Consider the following 23,214-nt stretch of genomic DNA (forward strand, 5'->3'; position numbering starts at 1 on the left):
CAGAGCAAAGTACTGCAGTTCGCAGGCGCCGGGCCTCTCTGACCTTTCCCGGCCCTGCGTGAATACAAGAAGAGGACGTCATCATAAGAAGATGGGAGGCCCCGGACCGCAACACCCATCGGACTGGACCACCCCCAGGTGAGTATAATCTAACCTCTTTTTCTCATCTTTCAGGATACATCGGGGGCTTATCTACAGCATTCCAGATTGCTGTAGATAAGCCCCTGTTACCGATGGGCTTAGCTCACCTTCGATTTTGAGGGTGACAGGTTCCCTTTAAATAAAGAGACACACAAACAGTCACCACCCTATATAGGAGCATTAACATAGTTAACCTACATATGCTGTAACAAGACAGCAACTGTTATTAGGCTACATCCCCACAGTCAGTAATCGGCAGCACTTTGGATGCAGCACATGTCCGCTGTGTCCAAAGCGCTGCTGGCTTTTGAACGCGGGTGTTCACTGAACTGTGCGGAATCACCGCGCCCTATACATTGGACGGGTGATATTTATTTTGCAAAGACTATTTTGCGGAGACGCTCAAATAGACATGCTGCGGTCTAGAAAGACGCGCAGCATGTCCACCTATGCAGGGAAGCAGTGGGTGCTGGTGCACATATAGTGGACATGGGATTTCTTGAAATCCCCTCCACTATGCTGCATTATCTGGCAGGTGTGGGTTGGACACTGTGGATGTACGTAGCGTCCAACCCGCAGCATTTACCGACTGTGGGAACATACCCTCAGAGAACTGCATGAAATGCAATATCTGTTTATTTTTCAAAAAAATTTTGAAAAAAATTGTGTGGGCTCCCTCGTAATTTTAATAACCAGCAGAGGGAAAGCAGACGGCTGATGTTAATATTCTAGGAAGGAGCCAATAGCCATAAAAGTTCCCAGGTTATTAATATCAGCTCACAGCTGTTTGCTTAGCCTTTACTGTATAGTTTAGAAACAAACAAAAATTGGAGTTCTACAGACAGACAATGATAAAATCAGATAAGAAATACTTTATTACACATAGCGAAAAAAATACAAAAAATGTATATGAATTGAAGTACAAACAAGGAAAAAAGACCCTAGTAAAAAGCACATGGGTCCAAGGCATGAGAAAGAGTATTAATAATGACCATCATCATGGTATTAGTACAAGGCACTACAATTATATATAATGTCAGCCACATATCTTAATGACAGGTTTGAATTTCATATAGCCCTGTAATGCTGACCGACATGCAATAGAACTACACAGTTCATAATTTCTTAAAGGGAACCTGTCACCCCCAAATTCGAAGGTGAGATAAGCCCACCAGCATCAGGGGCTTATCTACAGCATTCTGGAATGCTGACGAAGCCATTCTGACGAAGCCACCTTGCGGTGGCGATATGCGTCGGGCATCTCCACGGGCTCCCCTATTCCTTGGTTTTGTGCACTCTAGGTGATGCTTTGGATTTGTATTTACTGCCTATTAGCCCCTTCATGACCCAGCCTATTTTGACCTTAAAGACCTTGCCGTTTTTTGCAATTCTGACCAGTGTCCCTTTATGAGGTAATAACTCAGGAACGCTTCAACGGATCCTAGCGGTTCTGAGATTGTTTTTTCGTGACATATTGGGCTTCATGTTAGTGGTAAATTTAGGTCAATAAATTCTGCGTTTATTTGTGATAAAAACGGAAATTTGGCGAAAATTTTGAAAATTTCTCAATTTTCACATTTTGAATTTTTATTCTGTTAAACCAGAGAGATATGTGACACAAAATAGTTAATAAATAACATTTCCCACATGTTTACTTTACATCAGCACAATTTTGGAAACAAAATTTTTTTTTGTTAGGAAGTTATAAGGGTTAAAATTTGACCAGCGATTTGTCATTTTTACAACGAAATTTACAAAACCATTTTTTTTAGGGACCACCTCACATTTGAAGTCAGTTTGAGGGGTCTATATGGCTGAAAATACCCAAAAGTGACACCATTCTAAAAACTGCACCCCTCAAGGTACTCAAAACCACATTCAAGAAGTTTATTAACCCTTCTGGTGCTTCACAGCAGCAGAAGCAACAAGGAAGGAAAAAATGAACATTTAACTTTTTAGTCACAAAAATTATCTTTTAGCAACAATTTTTTTATTTTCCCAATGGTAAAAGGAGAAACTGAACCATGAAAGTTGTTGTCCAATTTGTCCTGAGTACGCTGATACCTCATATGTGGGGGTAAACCACTGTTTGGGCGCACGGCAGGGCTTGGAAGGGAAGGAGCGCCATTTGACTTTTTGAATGAAAAATTATTTCCATCGTTAGCGGACACCATGTCGCGTTTGGATAGCTCCTGTGTGCCTAAACATTGGCGCTCCCCCACAAGTGACCCCATTTTGGAAACTAGACCCCCCAAGGAACTTATTTAGATGCCTAGTGAGCACTTTAAACCCTCAGATGCTTCACAAATTGATCTGTAAAAATGAAAAAGTACTTTTTTTTCACAAAAAAATTCTTTTCGCCTCAATTTTTTCATTTTCACATGGGCAGTAGGATAAAATGGATCATAAAATTTGTTGGGCAATTTCTCCCGAGTACGCCGATACCTCATATGTGGGGGTAAACCACTGTTTGGGCACTCGGCAGGGCTCGGAAGGGAAGGCGCGCCATTTGACTTTTTGAATGGAAAATTAGCTCCAATTGTTAGCGGACACCATGTCGCGTTTGGAGAGCCCCTGTGTGCCTAAACATTGGAGCTCCCCCACAAGTGACCCCATTTTGGAAACTAGACCCCCCAAGGAACTTATCTAGATGCACATTGAGCACTTTAAACCCCCAGGTGCTTCACAGAAGTTTATAACGCAGAGCCATGAAAATAAAAAATAATTTTTCTTTCCTCAAAAATGATTTTTTAGCCTGGAATTTCCTATTTTGCCAAGGATAATAGGAGAAATTGGACCCCAAATATTGTTGTCCAGTTTGTCCTGAGTACGCCGATACCCCATATGTGGGGGTAAACCACTGTTTGGGCGCACGGCAGGGCTCGGAAGGGATGGCATGCCATTTGGCTTTTTAAATGGAAAATTAGCTCCAATCATTAGCGGACACCATGTCACGTTTGGAGAGCCCCTGTGTGCCTAAACATTGGAGATCCCCCAGAAATGACCCAATTTTGGAAACTAGACCCCCAAAGGAACTAATCTAGATGTGTGGTGAGGACTTTGAACCCCCAAGTGCTTCACAGAAGTTTATAACGCAGAGCCATGAAAATAAAATAAAAAATTATTTTCTCAAAAATGATCTTTTAGCCTGCAATTTTTTATTTTCCCAAGGGTAACAGGAGAAATTTGACCCCAAAAGTTGTTGTCCAGTTTCTCCTGAGTACGCTGATACCCCATATGTGGGGGTAAATCACTGTTTGGGCACATGCCGGGGCTCGGAAGTGAAGTAGTGACTTTTGAAATGCAGACTTTGATGGAATGCTCTGTGGGCGTCACGTTGCGTTTGCAGAGCCCCTGATGTGGCTTAACAGTAGAAACCCCCCACAAGTGACCCCATTTTGGAAACTAGACCCCCAAAGGAACTTATCTAGATGTGTGGTGAGCACTTTGAACCCCCAAGTGCTTCATAGAAGTTTATAATGCAGAGCCGTGAAAATAATAAATACGTTTTCTTTCCTCAAAAATAATTATTTAGCCCAGAATTTTTTATTTTCCCAAGGGTAACAGGAGAAATTGGACCCCAATAGTTGTTGTCCAGTTTCTCCTGAGTACGCTGATACCCCATGTGTGGGGGTAAACCACTGTTTGGGCACACGTCGGGGCTCAGAAGGGAAGTAGTGACTTTTGAAATGCAGACTTTGATGGAATGGTCTGCGGGCGTCACATTGCGTTTGCAGAGCCCCTGGTGTGCCTAAACAGTAGAAACCCCCCACAAGTGACCCCATTTTAGAAACTAGACCCCCCAAGGAACTTATCTAGATATGTGGTGAGCACTTTGAACCCCCAAGTGCTTCACAGACATTTACAACGCAGAGCCGTGAAAATAAAAAATCATTTTTCTTTCCTCAAAAATGATGTTTTAGCAAGCATTTTTTTAGATTCACAAGGGTAACAGGAGAAATTGGACCCCAGTAATTGTTGCGCAGTTTATCCTGAGTACACTGATACCCCATATGTGGGGGTAAACCACTGTTTGGGCACACTTCAGGGCTCGGAAGTGAGGGAGCACCATTTGACTTTTTGAATACGAGATTGGCTGGAATCAATGGTGGCGCCATGTTGCGTTTGGAGACCCCTGATGTGCCTAAACAGTGGTAACCCCTCAATTCTACCTCCAACACTAACCCCCCCACACCCCTAACCCTAATCCCAACTGTAGCCATAACCCTAATCACAACCCTAACCACAACCCTAATTCCAACCCTAACCCTAAGGCTATGTGCCCACGTTGCGGATTCGTGTGAGATATTTCCGCACCATTTTTGAAAAATCCGCGGGTAAAAGGCACTGCGTTTTACCTGCGGATTTTCCGCGGATTTCCAGTGTTTTTTGTGCGGATTTCACCTGCGGATTCCTATTGAGGAACAGGTGTAAAAAGCCGCGGAATCCGCACAAAGAATTGACATGCTGCGGAAAATACAACGCAGCGTTTCCGCGCGGTATTTTCTGCACCATGGGCACAGCGGATTTGGTTTTTCATATGTTTACATGGTACTGTAAACCTGATGGAACACTGCTGCGAATCCGCAGCGGCCAATCCGCAGCCAAATCCGCACCGTGTGAACATAGCCTAATTCTAAAGGTATGTGCACACGCTGCGGAAAACGCTGCAGATCCACAGCAGTTTCCCATGAGTTTACAGTTCAATGTAAACCTACGGGAAACAAAAATCGCTGTACACATGCTGCGGAAAAACTGCACGGAAACGCAGCGGTTTACATTCCGCAGCATGTCACTTCTTTGTGCGGATTCCGCAGCGGTTTTACAACTGCTCAAATAGAAAATAGCAATTGTAAAACCGCAGTGAAATGCGCAGAAAAAAACGCGGTAAATCCGCCATAAATCCGCAGCGGTTTAGCACTGCGGATTTATAAAATCCGCAGCGGAAAAATCCGCAGAGGACCAGAATACGTGTGCACATACCGAAACCCTAACCCTAGCCCTAACCCTACCCCTAACCCTAGCCCTACCCCTAACCCTAGCCCTACCCCTAACCCTACCCCTAGCCCTACCCCTAGCCCTAACCCTAACCCTACCCCTATTCTAACATTAGTGGAAAAAAAAAATTTTCTTTATTTTTTTTATTGTCCCTACCTATGGGGGTGACAAAGGGGGGGGGGTCATTTATTATTTTTTTTATTTTGATCACTGAGATATAATCTATCTCAGTGATCAAAATGCACTTTGGAACGAATCTGCCGGCCGGCAGATTCGGCGGGCGCACTGCGCATGCGCCCGCCATTTTGGAAGATGGCGGCGCCCAGGGAGAAGACGGACGGGACCCCGGCTGGATCGGTAAGTATGATGGGGTGGGGGGGGACCACGGGGGGGGGATCGGAGCACGGGGGGGGGGAATCGGAGCTCGGCAGGCGTGGAACGGAGCACGGGGGGCGTGGAACGGAGCACGGGGGGGCTGGAACGGAGCATGGGGGGGTGGAACGGAGCACGGGGGGGGTGGATCTGAATGCAGGGGGGGTGATTGGAGCACGGGGGGGTGATTGGAGCACGGGGGAGCGGACAAGAGCACGGGGGGGAGCGGAGCACTGGATGGAGGGGAGCCGGAGCAGTGTACCGGCCAGATCGGGGGGCTGGGGGGGCGATCGGTGGGGTGGGGGCACACTAGTATTTCCAGCCATGGCCGATGATATTGCAGCATCGGCCATGGCTGGATTGTAATATTTCACCCGTTATAATGGGTGAAATATTACAAATCGCTCTGATTGGCTGTTGAAAGTGAAACTGCCAATCAGAGCGATCGTAGCCACCCCCCCTGGGCTAAACTACCACTCCCCCTGTCCCTGCAGATCGGGTGAAATGGGAGTTAACCCTTTCACCCGATCTGCAGGGACGCGATCTTTCTGTGACACAGCATATGCGTCACAGGTCGGATTGGCACTGACTTTCATGACGCATACGCTGTGTCACAGGTCGGGAAGGGGTTAAATTGTCTTAGTTGGTACTTGTGTTGCACCAGTTTTTGCATTAACTGCCTATTATATCATTCCAGTAGTTATTAGGGATTTGTCCCTCTGTTATATATACCTGCTAGGTATAAGTCCCCCTATATGTATTTTTCAGCGTTTCTACCTTCTTACTGCATTATTTTCTAGCAGCCATTGATCAGTTGGTAGATGCAGTGCATTTAACAGGGGTATTGGTGCAATATGGCGTGTGAATGTGCCATACAGGGATTTTTCCTACATGGTTATTTGTTTATCTAGCTTGGTAAACGTTCAGTTACGTTTTTTATACCAACAGGTTATAATTCTGTATGTAAATAGTGGGCAGTTATTATTCCATATTATGTGCATGGGCTAAGGGAGGGGTTGCTCTAAGCTTTATTACAAGCTACTCTGGGTTTTTCATCTGTCATGGTTTTGGAGACTTTTAAGTGTTTTTATACTGTGTGTTTGTTTTTGTATTTAATAAAAATATTCAGTATATATTTTGGTGATCCCCTGTTCATGGTCTACAGCTTTTTCTTCCATTAATGTTTCCGAATTGTAAAAGAATAAGTACAGTCATAATCTGTACAACATTCTTTAGATTAAAAAAAAAATCAAGGACACGTAAAAAAAAATTTACGGACAAGTGAAAAAAAGTGCCTTATTTTTATGGACTGTCCAGGAATTTCAGGACTGTTGTCAACCCTGGCACAAAAGATGTTTTGCATTTTTTAGTCAGACGGTGCAGCAACAAAAAATATCAATTCTGGAGTTTCTATATTTTTCCTTTTTCATGCATTTATTTTCTTAATATCTTTATTTCTGAGCCAGGAAAAGTGTGGTGGTTAATTTATATATATGCATACACACATACGTAAATTTTATAATCTCCTAAAAAGAGACTTGACCCTGAGATCATTTGTTCTATACACTGCAATAATACAGCGGCATTTCGGTAAGTCGCAATTAAGAGTCAAAGAAACAAGCTCTGGAGGCAGAGTTATCTTTCAGGCATTGTCCTCCCCAGAGCCTGGAAGAGGTCATATATATGAAATGATTAAAGAGGATTTATCAGCAACAAGGTATCTGATATGAGACACACAGCTAGGATTTTCTTTCAGCATTCTATAACCTGTATGCCCATATTAATAGTTTACATACGTCAATTGTGGCGACAGATGCCCTTTAAAAGGGTTGGCTTGGCATCTAAAATGAATTTTCTATCTTTACACCACTTTTATAATTAGCTTTATTGCACAATACCCTACACTGTTTCTTATCCAGCTAATCCATAAATGTGCTTTTTTTTTTTTTTTTTTTACTGTGCTTCCTGTGACGTTTCATTTGAGAGGAGTCTCAAACGTGACGTCACAAGAGACTGGTGCTGCATTAACTCACTGCAGCGTCCATCGCCCCTCCTGGAACAGGACTCACAGTGGGCAGCGCTGCACTTATTCAGAAGTTTTTTGCATTGTTGCCTCCTCTGAAGACGTCCTGGATCCTGGGTGATTGACACTGTGGGGGATGCGAGTGCAGAGCTGGCTCCCTGCTTCTATTTCCGAAACCCGCCTTTGTAGCTTCTGTGAAAGAAGACATCATCAGGGGCGGAGATAGAAACAGTGTGTGATACCAGCATAGCCCCATAATAATTAAAAAAAAAATACATTTTAGGTGCTGGACCATACCTTTAACGCTTAATCTAAGATGTAATTCCAGTACATCAAGTCCATCTAGTGTGCTTAATAAATGTATTTGAAAGTACTTGCTACATCTGCCAGTAGTCTCTTATGCCCTTACTCCATTTACAAACATGTGTTACCAAAACAACCAGTTATATGAAAAACCTGCTCCTACATATACGAGATATTGACTGCTGAAGAAACAGTTAGGGGGACACACAAATACCGTACATAGGGGGACTTTATTAAGTCTGACATTCCATAATATGCACCTCCTTTGTCCTCACCTTTTAACACATTAAAGTGTATCGCTGTCACAGTTGTTCTATAATTTACTTCAATATATGATGTAAATTATATTGAAATAAACTTCCATAAAACCCAACACCTTTAGAAAAATGGGCAGAAAAAAAAATTGTGCAAATGTATGGTGTGAAATAATTTTTTTTAACCCACAATTCTAGAGCACTGTCCTCAATAACTTCCTTGCACGCTGCACTCTTGTGAACTATACATTCAAAACATTTTTCCTGGAATAAACTATTGCACCATGGAAAATTATAGTAACTCTCAAAACATACTATTATTATTATTGGCCTCAATGTGTCATGTTCTCAACGTTCAGGGTTAAACAAGCACAATCCAGTAAAGATAAGAAGAAATGCTTTTCTCATTAAACCAGTGAGGATGTGTTCCCTACCAATGAATGACACTGAGAAGGACAGTAGAGCCCAGTTCTCCAGGGATTTTTTACTTCTGCACAAATGTAATAATGGAACAAAGTGTAGCTCGTAATTATCTCAGCTGTTTGGAACTACAAACACCAGCATTAACTTTCAGCAGCAGCCACAGACTTACCATCTTGCATGCCAATGGAAAGTCCTCTATCACTTTCAAATGAATGCAGCTAAGGGCTTGGTCAGGGTCTGAATATTCATTTCACACTTATCAAGTTAATGAATAATTCTAGCTATGGCTGTAACAGCATATGACTGGGACCATTTAGGAGGATGATGAAAGAAACACACTGCTTCTATAATTCCAGGGCAGTTATTTATCACCCTTTCCCTTTGATAAAGGAGAGAAAAGCTGGCACGAGAAATGGCACATGCGGCAGCAGTGTATATTGATCAAAGGAGCTCCTAGAAGACAACCCTTAGATCTTCGGAAAATACATAGTAATCCTGCTAAATGAATTCATGCTTAGCTGTGCCCTTTGGTGCCTTCTCTCTTGGCCAGCTGTAACCCGAGTCGAGGCATTGCCACCTGCTTGACAGACTGGAACTGCCTGGCCCTCTTGACTCACCCAGAAAAGCAAATTGAGGGCGTAGAGCAGGCAGCGCAGGCACTTCACAGAGTCCTCTCTGGCCATTGTGCAATCGTGCAGGAGAAAGCCCCATCCTTTCACCACTTCATCCTCTCCAGGGACAATGGCAGATTCAGAGCACTTCAAAAAAGAAAGAGGAAAAGGATCAGCTTGCAAACAGCTATAGTCAAAGTAAGCCCTGGAAAGGTTGGCGATATGACTTGTAGCACATGAAAGACAAGCTCATTTTATCCATAACATTGCGTACTGGTGCTGCATACCCCAGTCAGTATACTGTAGGCCTTATTTATAGACTCCTCTAATTATACATGGTACACAATTAATATCGGTGCAAAAGTTGTTATGGAAAATTACTCCAACTCAAAAAGATAATAAATCATTTTATCTTGGCATTACAGAATAATAAAACTCACTTTCTAAATCACTCCAGGATTGAGTCTGTTATGTTTGGGATAATAAAGTCATGATCATTATAAAGTTGTATATCTAGATTTAGAGTTATGATCAAAATCTCTCCTTTTACTAGGTGACCTTTCTGCATGATTTAGGAGACCATGAGACAGACCGCTTATTAGGCCAGACACAGACATCATCATCTGTACACGACACCTTTTTCCCAGGAGTAGAGCCGCTGAGTTTTGCTATGCAATGCCGCTTCAGGAATACGCTGGCGGCCATTTTTCCTCAAGTGGCTTCACTGGCAGCTTTGCTGTTTTTTGAGGCTTCTTTTTTGTACTTTCCACTATAAGGGCAGGTGCAGAGGAGCATACTTTCAATCCAAGTGTAATTCGACAAAACATAGGATAGCACTCAGACCAATGTTAGTCTTTTGGGCCATGCACAGATTTCTTACACCGAGCTGGCCAAGAAAAAAAATAAAATTGCTGAATGCCAGAGTTTGATCCAGCATTCAGATCGCACTCAGGCATGCAAGTGAATGAGTCTGAGGAAAATATCGTTTAGCACTTGGACAACATCTCAGTGAAGTCCGATTTCGGCGCACTGACCCAATGAATAAAATGGAGAAATTTCTTACTCTATCTTCTCCTCATCCGAGATTATCAGATCACACTATGCTCACACTGATAAGAGCTTAATTCGAGTGCGACTTCCATGAATGACCAGATTCTATCGGATGAGAGAATACACTGTCATCTGCACCTGCCCAAAGGGTGAGAATGAACATGTTATAGCTTTTGATTCACTTGGATTTTTCTTCATGTCACAGCCTCATACGGCTGTTAAAGGAAAAATAAAAAAGTTATGGCGGCTCTTTGAAGGAGGAGTGGAAAGAACTAGGGTGCCAAAATTGAAAATGGTCTGCATCTTTTAGGGGATATAGAGCTAAAATAGAAGCTGCAATAATTAGCATTTTGATTGCATCTGCACTTTTATTACCAGATTACATCTAAAAAACATGATCATAGGTAATACAGTTGTGTGAAAAAGTGTTTGCATATTGTCACATTTAAATGTTTCAGATCACCAAACAAATTCAATTATTAGACAAAGATAACACGAGTAAACACAAAATGCAGTTTTTAAATGAAAGTTTTTATTAAGGAAAAATTAAATCCAAACATACAGGGCCCTGTGAGAAAAAGTGACTGCCCCTTAAGGCTATAATCACACTTTGCGGATTTTGCAGCTGCGGATCTGCAGCAGTTTCCCATGAGTTTACAGTACAATGTAAACCTATGGGAAACAAAAAACGCAGTGCACATGCTGTGGAAAAAACCGCGCGGAAACGCTGCGGATTACATTCCGCAGCATGTCACTTCTTTTCTGCGGATTTTCACCTGCTCCAATAGGAAAATGCAGATAAAAATCCGCAGAAGAAAACGCAGTAAAAACCGCAATAAATCCGCAGTAAAAACCGCAACGGGTTTTCACTGCGGATTTTGGAATTCCACTGCGGAAAAATCCGCAGTGGAATCTGCAAAGTGTGCACATAGCCTAAACCTAATAACTGGTTGGGCCACCCTTAGCAGCAACAATTGCAATCAAGTGTTCGCAATAACTGGCAATGAGTCTTTTACAATGCGCGGAAAGAATTTTGGCCCATTCATCTTTGCAAATTGTTGTAATTCAGCCACATTGAAGGGTTTACAAGCATGAACCGCCTATTTAAGGTCATGCCACAGCATCACAATCGGATTAAGGTCAGGACTTTGACTAGGGAACTCCAAAGTTTTAATTTTGTTTTTCTTACGCCAGAGGTGTACTTGCTGGTGTGTTTTGGATCACTGCCCTGCAGCATAACCTAAGTGCGCTTCAGCTTGAGGTCACAAACAGATAGCCGGACATTCTCCTTCAGGATTTTTTGGTAGATAGCAGAATTCATTGTTGCATTTACCACAGGAAGTCTTCTAGGTCCTGAAGAAGCAAAACAGTCCCAGACCATCACCGCAATATTTTACTGTTGGTATGATATTCCTTTTCTGATGTGCTGTGTTATTTGTACGCCAGATGTAATGTGACATACACCTTCCAAAAAGTTTAATTTTTGTCTTGTCAGTCCAGAGTATTCTCCCAAAAGTGTTGGGGATAATCAAGAGGTTTTCTGGCAAAACTGAGACGAGCCTTTATATTCTTAATACTCAGCAGTGGTCTTCATCTTGGTACTCTGCCATGCAAGCCATTTTTGCCCAGTCTCTCTCTTATGGTAGAGTCATGAACACAGACCTTAAAGGGAACCTGTCACCTCATTTTTGAGCTATGAGCTGCAGCCACTGCCTTTCAGGGCTTATCTACAGCATTCTAGAATGCTGTAGATAAGCCCCCGATCTAACCTGAAAGGTCCGGGTTCGGCGCCTCTTATCTTCATGCCATGTCATCTTACTTGCTTCTAGTAGTGGCTCCTGCGCAGGTGTACTGATCTGCCCTGTTGAGGGCAGAGCCAAGTACTGCAGTGCACAGGCGCAAGGCCTCTCTGACCTTTCCCGATGCCTGCACACTGCAGTACTGTGCTCTGCTCTCAGCAGGGCAGATCAGTACACCTGCGTAGGAGCCACAACACGAAGCAAGGAAGATGAATACATGGCATGAAGATGGGAGATACCGGACCCAGATCTGCCACGCCCATTGGACCGAACCGCCCCCATGTGAGTATAATATAACTTGTTTTATTCTAGAATGCTGTAAATAAGCCCCGAAAGGCAGTGGCCGTATCTTAAAGCGGCAAAACGAAGTGACAGGTTCCCTTTAACTAACGCAAGTGAGGCCTGCAGTTCTTTGGACTTTGTTGTGCTCTCTTTTATGACCTCTTGGATACTCCTGAGAAGGTTCACCACTGTTCCACGTTTTCACCATTTATGGATAATAGCTTTCAATGTGGTTCGCTGGAGTACCAAAGATTGAGAAATGGCTGTATAACCTTTCCAGATGGATAGATCTCAATGACGGTACTTTTGTTTTCATTTGCTCCATAATTTCTTTGGATTGCGACATGCTGTCTAACTTCTTAGGATCTTATGGTTTACTTTGCTTTGGCAAGCAGGTCCTATTTAAGCGATTTCTTGATTGAGAACACGTGTTGCAGTAAGCAGGCCTGGGTGTGGCTAGGGAATTTGAACTCCACTTCCCAAAGATATGATAAACTACAGTTAATTTAGGTTTTAGGGGGGGGGCAATCACACAGGGCCCTGTACGTTTGGATTTCTTTTTCCCTTAATAATCTTGTGTTTAATTGTGCTGTCACAACACTTTTTCACATAACATACTGTGTAGTGTTGAGCGATACCATCCGATACTTGAAAATATCGGTATCGGATAGTATCGGCCGATACCCGAAAAGTATCGGAAACTCTCCTTCAGGCCCTGGGATCCATATTAATGTGTAAAATAAAGAATTAAAATAAAAAATATTGATATACTTACCTCTCCGGAGGCCCCTGGACATCACCGCTGGTAACCGGCAGCCTTCTTTGTTTAAAATGAGCGCGTTTAGGACCTGAGAATGACGTCGTGGCTTCTGATTGGTCACGTGCCGCTCATGTGACCGCCACGTGACCAATCAGAAGCCGCGACGTCATTCCTCAGGTCCTAAATTCCTAGAATGAGGAGTTTAGGGCCTGAGAATGACGTCGCGGCTTCTGATTGGTCGCGAGGCGGTCACATGAGCGGCACGCGACCAATCAGAAGCTGTGACGTCATGGGAGTCCCTAAACGCGCTCATTTTAAACAAAGAAGGCTGCCAGTTACCAGCGGTGAAGTCCAGGGGCCTCCGGAGAGGTAAGTATATCAATATTTTTTTATTTTAATTCTTTATTTTACACATTACTATGGATCCGATACCGATACCACAAAAGTATCTGAACTCGGTATCGGAATTCCGATACCGCAAGTATCGGCCGATACCCGATACTTGCGGTATCGGAATGCTCAACACTAATACTGTGTGATAAGCACCCTCTATATTCAGACCTCTTACCTACGATATATAAGGGGCAGGGTAATATCAAGGAAACTGGAAATAAATCCGTTAAACTGCGCTGCCGAAGGATGATCAGATGCCAGGAATACAAGAGTATGCGGTTTAAAAGTCAACGTGTTTCTAAGTTTACAATTTCTTCATCAGGACAAACCACGGTGATACATAAAATCAGCACATGACTGGGCTGATCAACTGTGCTGGCTTTATGTATCATCGTGGTTAGTCCTTATGAAGAAGTTGTAAACTTCGAAATGTATTGACTATTAAACCACATACTTTTGGATTCCTGTCTTATGCTTTGATGACAAAGCAGTTTAACCCATTTGTTTCCAGTTTCTTTGATTTCTCCTTGTGGGTCTGCAGCAGCCTCAGCCTTGTAAGTGGTCGAGTGCACACAACCCAACCAGCATTGTGAATATCTATTCTAATTCCTACCCAGATAAGACCCTATTGCGCTTTTTGTCATTTCCAGTTTCCTTACCATACTGTAAGTAAGATATACTTCAAAACACAAGTCTATGGACAAGTTGGAATAGTCAACGTTATAACCATACAGTGAAATATGAGAAAGATGTATTATAACAGCCATATATACATAAAAATATAACATGCAATGAAGCTGACAAATAATATAATAAAGAGAAAGGGCAAAGAGCATCAGCGTACACGCGCTACAATACTTTGCTCTGGCCTCGGCAAGGCAGAGAGAACTACACCTGTGCTGGAGCGCGATAGAGAACACGGTGCAGATGATGGTGGAGGCGTCATCCACATAAAGTAGAGAAGCCACCGGATCAAGATCAGCAACGCACATCGGACTGGACTGTGACGTAATTGAGTATAATAACAGTGTTATGCAGAGCACATAAGGAACATACATATGGCATTCTACAATGCTGGAACAGAGGGCTAAAAAGGTGCTGGCCCAGCCTTGTATGGGAAACACATGGTGACAGGTTCCTTTTAAATGTTTTACTCATTCAATAAATGCCATTTAACCCCTTCACCCCATGCCATTTTCCATTTTTGCGTATCTGTTTGCACCCTTTTCCCCAGAGCCACACTTTTTTTATTTTTCCATTAATATGGCCATGAGGGCTTGTTTTTATGCAGGACGAGTTGTGCTTTTGAACAACACAATTTACCAAATAGTGTACTGGAAAATGAGGAAAAAATTCCATCTGCAGTGAAATTTTTTTAAAAAAGTGCAATTCCACAATTTTTTTTTTACCATGTTCACTAAATGCTAAAACTGACCTGCCACTATTATTCTCTGCATCATTAGGAGTACACAGATATCAAACATGTATAGGTTCTTTTATATTTAAGTGGTGAAAACAATTCCAAAGTTTGTTAAAAATAAAAAAATAAATAAAAATTGTGCCATTTTCCAAGACCCATAGCATCTTCATTTTTCAGGATCTGGGGCTGGGTGAGGACCTATTTTTCGCGTGCCAAGCAGCTTTTTCTATTCATACCATTTTGGTGTAAATATGATCTCTTGATCGACTGTTATTGAAATGTTGCGGCGCCCAAAAAAAAGTAATTCTGGCATTTTGACTTTTTTTCTCATTACACCGTTTACCAATCAGATTAATTATTTTCATATATTGATAGATCAGGAGATTCTAAAAGCAGCGATACCAAATATGTGTTGTTTTTTTGTTTTTGAATGGGGGGTGATTTAAACTTTATTTTAATTTTTTTATTATTTTTAAAACTTTTTTTTTTCTTACATTACACTTGGAAAAATACCAAAAAGGGCAGGAGATGCTTACATGCCTAGGCCTTCAAACAAAGGATGCAGTGGACCCATATGGTTAAAATGGCAACACAGGTGCAGAAATACCGATGAGGCAGCCACTCACAGCCTACCAAATTAATGGAGGGGGTAGCTGCTTGGCATATGACTGCACATTAGAGAATAGTATGTGGCGCTGTTCACACAATGGGAATGCACAGCATCCAGGTTAACTCCCTTCTATTAGCTCAGACGGGCTGCCCAGTGCTATTAGAATGCATCCCATGTGAACAGACACCACAGTTTACAAGAGAGAATGGGCCCAAATGCACCCCGAAAAAAAAATGCAAAAAACACATATCTAAAAAAATATGTGAGGTATTAGTTTATATTCTGGCCAAAATATGTAAGCTCGTAACCCAACGTCACGTCATCTTAACCATATGGGTCCACTGCATCCTGATGCATTTGTTTGGAGGCCTAGGCAGGTAAGCATCTCCTGCCCTTTTTGCTATTTTTCTGAATTTTTGGAGGATCTTTGAATCCTGTTTTTGTGCTAGCATTGGTTACATTACACTTGCTTCAATAGGGGGTTAAAAAGTGAAAATTTTAACTTTTAGGGCGAAGTTTTCTATATAGATTTAATACAGCTGCAGAAAAATGAATGAGCCAGTAACCCTTTACGTTTCAAATTTCAAAATTTATACTATTATGTAATATTCAGACTCCGTATTACTTCTAGGGAAGAATATGTACAATATACAGGCTCTGTACAGAAGTCTCTGAAGGATGCATGTTATGTAGGCAATCCAGTGACACAGTGTGCCAGCAAACAGAGCACATACAGTGATCTGACAATAACCCAAAAACAATAGAACAAGCTCTGAGACGTGGAATCTCTGTAGACCGCAATACCTGAACCTAACCTAAACACAACTAAAGGCAGCTGTGGATTGCGCCTGACACTACCTATGCAACTCGGCACAGCCTGAGGAGCTGACTAGCCTGAAGATAGAAAAACAAGCCTGACTTGCCTCAGAGAAATACCCCAAAGGAAAAGGCAGCCCCCCACATATAATGACTGTTAGCAAGATGAAAAGACAAACGTAGGGATGAAATAGATTCAGCAAAGTGAGGCCCGATATTCTAGATAGAGCGAGGATAGCAAAGAGAACTTTGCAGTCTACAAAAAACCCTAAAGCAAAAAACCACGCAAAGGGGGCAAAAAGACCCACCGTGCCGAACTAACGGCACGGCGGTACACCCTTTGCGTCTCAGAGCTTCCAGCAAAACGAAATGACAAGCTGGACAGAAAAAGTAGCAACAAAAGCAAAGAAGCACTTATCTAAGCAGAGCAGCAGGCCACAGGAAAGATCCAGAAGCTCAGATCCAACACTGGAACATTGACAAGGAGCAAGGAAGACAGAATCAGGTGGAGTTAAATAACAAAGCAGCCAACGAGCTCACCAGAACACCTGAGGGAGGAAGCTCAGAAGCTGCAGTACCACTTGTGACCACAGGAGTGAATTCAGCCACAGAATTCACAACAGTACCCCCCCCTTGAGGAGGGGTCACCGAACCCTCACCAGAGCCCCCAGGCCGACCAGGATGAGCCACATGAAAGGCACGAACAAGATCTGGAGCATGGACATCAGAGGCAAAAACCCAGGAATTATCTTCCTGAGCATAACCCTTCCATTTAACCAGATACTGGAGTTTCCGTCTAGAAACACGAGAATCCAAAATTTTCTCCACAATATACTCCAATTCCAACTCCACCAAAACCGGGGCAGGAGGCTCAACAGATGGAACCATAGGTGCCACGTATCTCCGCAACAACGACCTATGGAATACATTATGTATGGAAAAGGAGTCTGGGAGGGTCAGACGAAAAGACACAGGATTGAGAATCTCAGAAATCCTATACGGACCAATAAAACGAGGTTTAAATTTAGGAGAGGAAACCTTCATAGGAATATGACGAGAAGATAACCAAACCAGATCCCCAACACGAAGTCGGGGACCCACACGGCGTCTGCGATTAGCGAAAAGTTGAGCCTTCTCCTGGGACAAGGTCAAATTGTCCACTACCTGAGTCCAGATCTGCTGCAACCTGTCCACCACAGAATCCACACCAGGACAGTCCGAAGACTCAACCTGTCCTGAAGAGAAACGAGGATGGAACCCAGAATTGCAGAAAAATGGAGAGACCAAGGTAGCCGAGCTGGCCCGATTATTAAGGGCGAACTCAGCCAACGGCAAAAAGGACACCCAATCATCCTGGTCTGCAGAAACAAAACATCTCAGATATGTTTCCAAGGTCTGATTGGTTCGTTCGGTCTGGCCATTAGTCTGAGGATGGAAAGCCGAGGAAAAAGATAGGTCAATGCCCATCCTACCACAAAAGGCTCGCCAGAACCTTGAAACAAACTGGGAACCTCTGTCAGAAACAATATTCTCAGGAATGCCATGCAAACGAACCACATGCTGGAAGAACAAAGGCACCAAATCAGAGGAGGAAGGCAATTTAACCAAGGGCACCAGATGGACCATTTTAGAAAAGCGATCACAGACCACCCAAATGACTGACATCTTTTGAGAAACGGGAAGGTCAGAAATGAAATCCATCGAAATATGTGTCCAAGGCCTCTTTGGGACCGGCAAGGGCAAAAGCAACCCACTGGCACGTGAACAGCAGGGCTTAGCCCTAGCACAAATCCCACAGGACTGCACAAAAGTACGCACATCCCGTGACAGAGATGACCACCAGAAGGATCTAGCCACTAACTCTCTGGTACCAAAGATTCCAGGATGACCAGCCAACACCGAACAATGAAGTTCAGAGATAAGTTTACTAGTCCACCTATCAGGAACGAACAGTTTCTACGCCGGACAACGATCAGGTTTATTCGCCTGAAATATTTGCAACACTCGCCGCAAATCAGGGGAGATGGCAGACACAATGACTCCTTCCTTGAGGATACTCGCCGGCTCAGATGAACCCGGAGAGTCGGGCACAAAACTCCTAGACAGAGCATCCGCCTTCACATTTTTAGAGCCCGGAAGGTACGAAATCACAAAATCGAAGCGGGCAAAAAATAACGACCAACGGGCCTGTCTAGGATTCAAGCGCTTGGCAGACTCGAGATAAGTAAGGTTCTTATGATCAGTCAATACCACCACGCGATGCTTAGCTCCTTCAAGCCAATGACGCCATTCCTCGAATGCCCACTTCATGGCCAGCAACTCTCGGTTGCCCACATCATAATTACGCTCAGCAGCCGAAAACTTCCTGGAAAAGAAAGCACATGGTTTCAAAACTGAGCAACCAGAACCTCTCTGTGACAAAACCGCCCCTGCTCCAATCTCAGAAGCATCAACCTCGACCTGGAACGGAAGAGAAACATCTGGTTGACACAACACAGGGGCAGAACAAAAACGATGCTTCAACTCCTGAAAAGCTTCCACAGCAGCAGAATACCAATTAACCAAATCAGCACCCTTCTTGGTCAAATCGGTCAATGGTTTGGCAATGCTAGAAAAATTACAGATGAAGCGACGATAAAAATTAGCAAAGCCCAGGAATTTTTGCAGACTTTTCAGAGATGTCGGCTGAGTCCAATCCTGGATGGCTTGGACCTTAACCGGATCCATCTCGATAGTAGAAGGGGAAAAGATGAACCCCAAAAATGAAACTTTCTGCACACCGAAGAGACACTTTGATCCCTTCACAAACAAAGAATTAGCACGCAGGACCTGGAAAACCATTCTGACCTGCTTCACATGAGAGTCCCAATCATTTGAGAAGATCAAAATGTCATCCAAGTAAACAATCAGGAATTTATCCAGATACTCACGGAAGATGTCATGCATAAAAGACTGAAACACAGATGGAGCATTGGCAAGTCCGAACGGCATCACTAGATACTCAAAATGACCCTCGGGCGTATTAACCCTCCGTCACATACAATATTCGGACTAACGAGTTCACATACAATGTGCCTGTCAGGCGCCTGCTGGAAAAATACCTATAATATCTAATGTTTGCAATTTCAGTGCTCTAAAAGTGATCAGTGACCTTCATAGGGATGTAATAAAAGAGACTACACATAATCAGTTGCAAAAAAAAACATTTACTTTACATAAAACTAATAACTATGAAATACAAACTTTTCAAAACTCCCGCCAAATAGTCCCCAGTTCGACTCTCAAAAAAATGTACAAAGAAAATTTTTGAACACAAACTTAATTTTAAGGTACCTTAAGTACTATTAAAAACATATTCAATCAGAAGTAGATGCTGAGGTTTCCCCAGAAAAGTCACACTTGCAGAGCAAATAGCAAGAATTACACACCATTTTTGCATGTGTCAGGCAAATTGCTTTATGACATTTGAGAAATTCATAATTTGAAAGCCTTCTGGTTCCGCTTTCCGTTTGGCAGGTGGTGCATCTCCTTCTTTTGTGAGGTGGTGCAGATGGTGACTTTTCACCATCATCTTCCGGGCGGAACCTTTTGAGCTGAACTTGAAGGCGAGAGGGGATACCGATTGTTTTCACGCTTCTCCTGCGTAGCTCTCCAAGTACTAGTTCATGGGCCAATTTTTTCAGATACAATCGTCTACGGAGTGGTTCAAGCTTGTTTTCAAGATAAATTACTTGTGAATTTATACCACCCAAATTCAACATAGCAAAAAATATGACCATTGGCCAGCGTTTGATGTTTCTGCTGACGTTGAAAGTGGAGCACATCTGATCTGCTGTATCCACACCCCCTTTGGTGGCATTGTAAAATGTAATTATCTCCGGTTTTTTTTCTGCCCCAGTCCCAGGATCGATGGCAGCATCATCATGAAGTGTTGATAGAAGAAGTACGATTTTTTTGGCATGTGGTACATAGGAAACTAAAGCCTTTCCATTATGGAATGCAAACATACTGCTGTACTGTTGTCTCTCTTTCACACTTACAAACTGTGGCGGCAATTCCCTTTTGTTTTTTCTTACAGTTCCCACATATGACAGCTTCTGAATTTTCAGATAATCAATCAGATCACAACTTGTAAACCAATTGTCAGCTATAATATTGTGACCCGATCCAAATAAGGATTCAGCCAGTCTTTTTACAACATCAATGGGTTTGTTGCTCACACAGTAAGGACCTTCTGGTTGTTTTCCTGCATAAACTTCCAGGTTGTAAGTGTAGGTCTTACTGGCATCAACAAGGGCATACATTTTTAGTCCATATTTGTTTGGCTTTGATGGAATATATTGACGAAAGGCACATCTACCACGAAAACCAGGGAGCATTTCGTCAATAGTGAGATTCTCTCCAGGGTAATAACTTTGTTTACAGTTTACAACAAATCTTTGAAATATATCACGAATTGGAGCAAGTCGGTCATGTGTTTTGCGTTCGGTTCGGGTAGTTCTGTCATCAAACCGAAGGCAACGAATTAGAATCTTGAATCTGTTTATGGACATAACAAGGCTAAATTTTTCAACTCCATCCCCATCTTTACCCCAAAGTTCCTCCAAACTTTGTCTATTTGCCCTATAAGCTCCTGCAAGGTACAGTAATCCAAAAAAAGCACGCAGTTCTATTTCATCTGTGGGCTTGATGGTTCTGTTGCAGATGTACTTGTCCTTTATAATGTCTATATATTGGTTGGTATATGTGACAATAGAGTCCAGAATGTCATCTGTAAATATACTGTTCCAGCATTCAACTGCAGTTTTTGCATTACGTGCAGTTCCTATTACTGCAGGAAGGTGAGTAATAATGTTTAAAGGTTCCCTACGTTTTTTCTGGAATGGCTTCTTGTTCCATTTAGTATTTTTAACTTTTCCAATATAATATGATCCAACTTCTTCATCCTCACCACTGTCACCATCTTGCTCTCTTTCAGAATCCAGGACACATTCTTCCACCTCATCATGAGAATCAATCTCACTTTCCTCTCCTAAATCCTCATTCAGTGTGAGGTCTCTATCATCTAACAGCATGTTTGTTACTTCCTCAACATCAAGTTGTTTGGATAAATTGTACATTTTCCTCTCCATTTCAGCAGATAATCTGAAGCAAGAGAAGGAATATGTTAGGGAACTACTGTATATGCCTGAGCAGCACACTTTCTTTTATAAAATCTCCTTTATTTCTATGAAATATCCTCACATTTTGTGCTATACATTCATAAAACAAGCTAAATAAACTATTGTGATGAATAAAAACATAAAATACCAACCTTACTGAATGTGACGTATTCACATACAATGAGCCTGAGAGATCTGTGCAGCTATATCCTCTCCCCTGAAGCTCTGAAATCCAACTGTGATATCAGGTTTCACAGACCTTCAAGAGACAGGAGACTACCTGGAGGGAGGGGGTTTCCTCACAATCTGGTGAGGAAGGAGAAATGAAAGTAAAAGAGAAGCGCCTGTCAGATCAGTTGTATGTGACGGAGGGTTAAATGCAGTTTTCCATTCATCTCCTTGCCTGATTCTCACCAGATTATACGCACCACGAAGATCTATCTTAGTGAACCAACTAGCCCCCTTAATCCGAGCAAACAAGTCAGATAACAATGGCAAGGGATACTGAAATTTAACAGTGATCTTATTAAGAAGGCGGTAATCAATACACGGTCTCAGCGAACCATCCTTCTTGGCTACAAAAAAGAACCCTGCTCCCAGTGGTGATGACGATGGGCGAATATGTCCCTTCTCCAGGGATTCCTTCACATAACTGCGCATAGCGGCGTGTTCAGGCACGGATAAATTAAATAATCGACCTTTAGGGAATTTACTACCAGGAATCAAATTGATAGCACAATCACAATCCCTATGCGGAGGTAGGGCATCAGACTTGGGCTCTTCAAATACATCCTGATAATCAGACAAGAACTCTGGGACCTCAGAAGGAGTGGATGACGAAATAGACAAAAATGGAACGTCACCATGTACCCCCTGACAACCCCAGCTGGATACCGACATAGAGTTCCAATCCAATACTGGATTATGGGTTTGCAGCCATGGCAACCCCAACACGACCACATCATGCAGATTATGTAGCACCAGAAAGCGAATAACTTCCTGATGTGCAGGAGCCATGCACATGGTCAGCTGGGTCCAGTATTGAGGTTTATTCTTGGCCAAAGGTGTAGCATCAATTCCTCTCAACGGAATAGGACACCGCAAAGGCTCCAAGAAAAACCCACAACGTTTAGCATAATCCAAATCCATCAGATTCAGGGCAGCGCCTGAATCCACAAACGCCATGACAGAATACGATGACAAAGAGCATATCAAGGTAATGGACAGAAGGAATTTGGATTGTACAGTACCAATGACGGCAGACCTATCGAACCGCTTAGTGCGCTTAGGACAATCAGAAATAGCATGAGTGGAATCACCACAGTAGAAACACAGACCATTCAGACGTCTGTATTCTTGCCGTTCAACTCTGGTCATAGTCCTATCGCACTGCATAGGCTCAGGTTTAATCTTAGACAATACCGCCAAATGGTGCACAGATTTACGCTCGCGCAAGCGTCGACCGATCTGAATGGCCAAAGACATAGACTCATTCAAACCAGCAGGCATAGGAAAACCCACCATGACATCCTTAAGAGCCTCAGAGAGACCCTTTCTGAACAAAGCTGCCAGCGCAGATTCATTCCACAGAGTGAGTACTGACCATTTCCTAAATTTCTGACAATATACTTCTATATCATCCTGACCCTGGCACAAAGCCAGCAAATTTTTCTCAGCCTGATCCACTGAATTAGGCTCATCGTAAAGTAATCCGAGCGCTAGGAAAAACGCATTGACATTACTCAATGCAGGGTCTCCTGGCACAAGAGAAAATGCCCAGTCCTGAGGGTCGCCGCG

The 23,214-nt window shown here is 42.8% G+C and overlaps 1 protein-coding gene across 1 annotated transcript in view; it reads right to left on the reverse strand.

Moving 5' to 3' along the window:
* The window catches only part of TSPAN12 (tetraspanin 12), a 332,545-nt gene that overhangs the window by 291,581 nt on the left and 17,750 nt on the right, over nt 1–23,214 (reverse strand). Inside the window, exon 2 of the mRNA XM_069764867.1 lies at nt 9,132–9,272. Within this exon, the coding sequence (XP_069620968.1) occupies nt 9,132–9,197 (66 nt within the window). The 5' untranslated portion in view covers nt 9,198–9,272. The remainder of the gene's footprint in view (nt 1–9,131; nt 9,273–23,214) is intronic.

The sequence above is a fragment of the Ranitomeya imitator genome, chromosome 4, assembly GCF_032444005.1.
Source record: "Ranitomeya imitator isolate aRanImi1 chromosome 4, aRanImi1.pri, whole genome shotgun sequence".
Classification (NCBI taxonomy): domain Eukaryota; kingdom Metazoa; phylum Chordata; class Amphibia; order Anura; family Dendrobatidae; genus Ranitomeya; species Ranitomeya imitator.